Source organism: Amblyraja radiata, chromosome 19 (genome assembly GCF_010909765.2).
Source record: "Amblyraja radiata isolate CabotCenter1 chromosome 19, sAmbRad1.1.pri, whole genome shotgun sequence".
Lineage (NCBI taxonomy): Eukaryota > Metazoa > Chordata > Chondrichthyes > Rajiformes > Rajidae > Amblyraja > Amblyraja radiata.
Window position 1 is genome coordinate 38,232,370 of NC_045974.1, and position 6,000 is coordinate 38,238,369.

Sequence of the window (6,000 nt, forward strand, 5' to 3'; positions counted from 1 at the left end):
CCCGTATTAAATTGGGTTTAGAAGTCTTAAAATCTCCTTGATATATTTCACCCAATATTAAAAGAATGATTATTGCAATGACATGCTGTTTTAATGAGTGCAACGTTTCTGCTAAAAAGGTAAAACATAATCGTGTAATATATAAGTAATCTGTCACTTTTAAAGGATATGCCATGGTAGGTTCTTCTGGTAAGGGAGACGAATATCAAAAACATGTTTTCATAATAATTTTATTTGGCTGGATTTTCCTGAACTGGCAAACCTCACTAGCCTTCCCACCACTATCCTTAGTCTCTTTCCCACCCCACCCCCACCACACACAATACCGTACAATAGAACCTATCCCAGGAGGTGAATTGGTCCACCAACAGCCGTAAAACACAACAAGATACACAAAACATGAAATTAAAGTGACCAGTGTAAAGTCCAGGATTGGGGATGTGCAAAGATTGGGGGGGGGGGGGGGGGGGGGAGTCAGTCTACCCCACAACAGATGGGGAGGAGCTGCACAGTTTGATGGTAGGTACAGTAGGTCGCACCTACCCATGCCTGCATTTGCGCCCTCCCAGTGCCAACTATCTCATTCTCTGTGCACTTCATGTCCCAGACCCTGCTTGCACTCAGCATGTATAGGGTCATGTGTGATGCAGTGAGAATGCCAATCACAGAAAGCTCCTTCCAGCTATAACTGCTAGCAAGGCTGTGGGTGACGCTTTGTCAGCTGTAAAAAAATAAATATTGTGTTGGACATCCAGTCAATTAAATATTGAAATTTGCTAAAAAGAATTGGATGTTAATATTTACTAATACAATAAGGCTAATTGAAGTGATTTACCTTCTCCTCTGGCCCCTTAAATCTTTGCCCTACAATCTCTCCTGGAATCAATGGATGTGTTCTTAGATTCTGTGACAGTTCAGGATCTAAAGTAAGACTGAGCTTCGCTGGCTGCTTTAGGCCAACTACAGAAATCTAGGATGGACACAACAAAAAGCTGGAGTAACTCAGCGGGACAGGATAAAAGGAAAGAATGACGTTTCGTGTCGAGCCCCTTCTTCAGACTGGTTAGGGATAAAGGAGACAAAAGATATAGACGGTGATGTGGAGAGATAAAGAACAATGAATTAAAGATATGCAAAAAAGTAACGATGATAAAGGAAACAGGCCATTGTAAGCTGTTAGTGGGGTGAAAATGAAAAGCTAGTGCGACTTGGGTGGGGGACGGATAGAGAGAGAGGGAATTCCGGGGCTACCTAAAGTGAGAGAAATCAATATTCATACCACTGGGCTGTAAGCAGCCCAAGTGTAATACGAGATGCTGTTACGAGGTGCGTTTAGCCTTACTCTGACAATGGAGGAGACCGAGGACAGAAAGGTCTGTGTAGGTCGACATAAAATGCTGGAGTAACTCAGTGGGACAGGCAGCATCTCTGGAGAGAAGGAATGGGTGATGTTTCGGGTCGAGACCCTTCTTCAGACTGAAGTCTGAAAGTCTGTAGGAATGGGAAAGAGAATTAAAGTGTCCGGCAATTGGGAGATCAGGTTGGGTTCCGCGAAACAATCGCCCAGTCTGCGTTTGGTCTCGCCGATGTATAAGACTCCACATCTTGAATAACGGATACAGTAGATGAGGTTGGAGGAGGTGCAAGTGAACCTCTGCCTAACCTGAAAGGACTGTCGGGATCCCTGGACAGAGTCGAGGGAGGAGATGTAGCGACAGGTGTTGCATCTTCTGCGGTTGCAGGGGAAGGTACCTGGGGAGGGATGGTTTGGGTGGGAAGGGATGAGTTAACCAGGGAGTTGCGGAGGGAATGGTTTCTGCGGAAAGGGGTGGAGATGGGAAAATGTGGCTAGTGGTGGAATCCCGTTGTTGGTGGAAATTTCAGAGGATTATGTGTTGTATGCGACGGCTGATGTGGTGGAAGGTAAGGACTAGGGGGACTCTGTCTCTGTTGCGACTAGGGGAGGGAGACTAAGGGCAGAGCTGTGGGGTACCGAGGAGACACAAGTGAGGGCCTCATCTATGATGTGAGAGGGGAACCCCCATTCCCTAAAGAATGAGGATATCTCGGATGTTCTAGTATGGAACACCTCATCTTGGGCGCATATGTGGTGTGGACGGAGGAACTGGGAGTAGGGGATAGAGTCTGCAGGAAGCAGGGTGAGAAGAAGTGTAGTCGAGATAGTTGTGGGAGTTAGTGGGTTTGTAATAGATGTCAGTTAATAGTCCATTTCTTGTGATGGAGACTGAGATTAAGAAAGTGGAGGGAGGTGTCAGAGATGGTCCAAGTAAATTTGAGTGCAGGATGAAAATTGATGGTGAAATTGATGAAGCCCATGAGCTCTGCATGGGTGCAGGAGGTAGCACCGATGCAGTCGTCATCAATGTAATGGAGATAGAGTTCGGGGATAGGGCCAGTGTAAGCCTGGAAATCTTGGACTGCTTACACGTTTCAGTAACTACATGCCTGTGTTCCCAATCAGAAATGTCAGCCAGATCCATCTAATTGATAATTAAATATTGAGTAAAGTTCTTCTGTAATGTTGATGTAATTTGTATTTCCTTACAACAGGTGTTTGCTAAGGAGGAAATGGCTAAGTTTTTGCGATTGTTGAGAGAGTCATCACTCATGCTGTTGGATCAGAATCTCGGACCTCTCGGATATGAATTACAGTCCTAGAGGATATCTGAAATTGCTGTGAGAAGATACGATTCCTTTAAAATAGGAATCCAAAATTTGCCAATTTCTGTTCAGATTTCACAATTTCTCATCCACCACCCTTGCTTCTCCATTTAAAGTTGAACTTTGTTTAACTGGAAATGGCCAACATTGGATTTATTTACACTTTTGTAAAAATCTTTTAGCATTTTACTAAAATGCACTGGTTCTGGTTTGTAATTATAAATCAATAAAGTGGAAATATTTTGTGTTTAGCCATTTTGATTTATGTACTTTAAAAAATATTATGTGCATTCTATAGATCGTCCTATTTGTTGAACACTATAGTTAATTAGTTACTGGATTCAATTCAAACAAATGAAATTGAATAAGAAATTAAATGTTAATATTTATTAATGCAATTAGGTAAAAGCCTATTAATTAAAGTAATTTACCTTAAACTTTTGCCCTACATTCCTCACTCTAATCAGTAGGTGTGTTCTCAGATTCTGTACCAATGCAGGATCTAAAATAAATCTGAGCTTCACTGCTACATTCAGGTAACAACTAGAATTCATTCCCAGATCACTTAACATCTCAAAATCTTCCTTACAAATAATTTAGGAGTGTTATCCCATGGATTGGTCGAACAAAAGGCTGATCTTGTATTTTTCAATCATACAATTAGCATGTTGTGGTTAGAATCTCTTAAGAGCATACTCTCAGAGTAGACTAGATATACAGCATGGAAACTTCAGCCCACCGGGTCTCTGCCCTCCAGTGATCACCCTTTTCACTAGCATTATCCTACACACTAGGGACAATTTATAATTTTACAGAAACCAATTAACTCACAAATCTATCCATCTTTGGGATGTGGGGAGAAACTGGAGCATGTACAGGGAGAACGTTCATACTCTGTACAGATAGCACCTGTAGTCAGGATTGAACCCCGGTCAGCGGCGCTGTGCCACTCGCCATGTCCACTAGTAGAATGGAACCGCACGACGCTTTCAAGTACCATCCACTGCTTCTCACAACAGTTCTCCCGTGCCCTGCACTCTACACCGGCCCTATCCCTCAGCTCTTTCTCCACTACATCAACGTCTAGATTAGGGCTCCTCCACCCGTGCAGAACTTGTGTACTTTATTAACTTCACCACTAACTTCCGCCCTGCCCTCAAATCTCTTTCTTGATCTCTGTCTCCATCACAGCAGAGGGACTATTGATGCACACTTATTACAAACCTAATCTGGACTACAGTTTTTCCCTCTTGCAAAGATGCTATTCCCTACTCTCAATTCAATTCAATTTCTTCGTCTCTGCTGCATCTGTTCCCAAGATGAGGTAATCCATCCAAGATATCCTCATTTTTCAGGGAACGTGGGTTCCTCCCTTCTATCATAGATGGAGCCCACATGTGTCTCCTTTGTGTCCGGTAGTTCCGCTCCTCCTCCCCCCCCAGACGTAACAAGGACAATGTTCCCCTGGTCCTCTTTTTTCACCCCACCAACCTCCGCATCCAACCCATTATACTCCAACATTTCCACCAACTCCTAAGGGATTCCACCACTAATCACATCTTCCCATCTCCAACCCTTTCTGCCTTACTTCTCCCTCCGCAAGTCCTTGGTTCACTAATCCCTTCCCACTCAAACCACTGCTTCCTCCGGCACTTTCCCCAGCAACCGCAGGAGATGTAACACCTGTGCTTATACCTCATCCCTTTACTCCAGACGGGACCCTGACAGTCCTTTTAGGTGTGACGGAGATTCACATGTACCTCCTCTTAACCTTAGCTACTGCAATCTCCTGATGTGGGCTCCTATATATCGGCAAGACCAGATGTAGACTTGCGACCATTTTGCTGAACACTTACTTTAGGTCTGCTGAGGCTTATGAGATCTCCTGAATGCGAAATATTTCAACTACCCTTCTTATTTCCATACTGGCCTTTCTCTCCTGGGCCTCCACCATTGTTCCTCCAGGGTGCATGTGGTCTCACTCTGACTATGAAGGAGGCCCAAGACAGAAAGGTCAGTACAGGAATGGGTAGTTAAAATGATTAGCAACCAGGCTTTGGCGAATTGAATGCAAGTTTTTGGTGAAACGAACCCAGTCTACACCTTGAAGAAGGGTCTGAAGAAGGGTTTCGGCCCGAAACGTCGCCTATTTCCTTCGCTCCATAGATGCTGCTGCACCCGCTGAGTTTCCCCAGCAATTTTGTGTACCTTCCAGTCTACACCTTGTCTTGTCGATCTGGAGCACCGAATGCAGTGGTTGAGGAAGAGCGTGAGACAATAGACAATAAGTGCAGGAGTAGGTCATTCGGCCCCTCGAGCCAGCACCGTCATTCAACGTGATCATGGCCGATCATCCTCAATCAGTACCCCGTTCCTGCCTTCTCCCCATATCCCCCGACTCCGCTATTTTTAAGAGCCCTATCTAGCTCTATTGAAAGCATCCAGAGAACCTGCCTCTACCGCCCTCTGAGGCAGGGAATTCCACAGACTCACAACTCTCTGTGAGAAAAGGTGTTTCCTCGTCTCCGTTCTAAATGGCTTGCCCCTTATTCTTAAACTGTGACCCCTGGTTCTGGACTCCCCCAACATCGGGAACATGTTTCCTGCCTCTAGTGTGTCCAAACCCTTAACGATCTTATATGTTTCAATGAGATTTCCTCTCATCCTTCTAAACTCCAGAGTGTACAAGCCCAGCTGCTCCATTCTCTGGATTTCTATCTCACCTGGAAGGAATGGTGGTGTCCCTGAATGGATGTGCGGGAGGAGGTGTAGGGATTAAAAATTGGGAGACAGGCTGAAAAGTGATAAATGCCGAGCTTTCTTAGACTTTCTCAAAGGCTCATCGGACGGCGTAACCGTGAGGGAGCTGGAGACGCCAGACGAGAGGAGCAAGAGCAAGTAGAAACTAAGGTGACCCGGGGTAATGCCTCAGGCGGCTACAAGGGAAGAGGTATAAGCAAAGATCATATAGCAGAGCTCCGCTATAGGATCTTTGGGTATAAGTACCGGTGTTACATCTCTGCAGGAGGAGCCCCCACCCACCCCTCAACGCAAAGATAGTCGGACTAGGAGAGGAGGGGGATGTCGGTTTGTGGGAACTGCTCCAGTACATCGAGCGTTTGAGCCGACTGCACTTTGAATAACGGTGCCAAAAATGAGGCGCCTGCATGTGTAATATATATATATGCAAAACGAATTTCACTGTGCAGTTGCATATGTGACAAATAAACCACGGTTGAACCCTTCAAGGCACAGACAAACATCCTCTGGACAAGGCGGGGCAATGGGATGGGGCGGGGGCAAGGGAGGTGCGGGCTG

The 6,000-nt window shown here is 45.3% G+C and overlaps 1 protein-coding gene across 1 annotated transcript in view; it reads left to right on the top strand.

Moving 5' to 3' along the window:
* nup107 (nucleoporin 107) overlaps positions 1-2,933 on the top strand; it is a 46,119-nt gene extending 43,186 nt beyond the window's left edge. The window contains exon 28 of the mRNA XM_033038279.1: positions 2,572-2,933. Coding sequence (XP_032894170.1) covers positions 2,572-2,679 — 108 coding nt within the window. The 3' untranslated portion in view covers positions 2,680-2,933. The remainder of the gene's footprint in view (positions 1-2,571) is intronic.
* Positions 2,934-6,000: the final 3,067 nt, after the last annotated feature.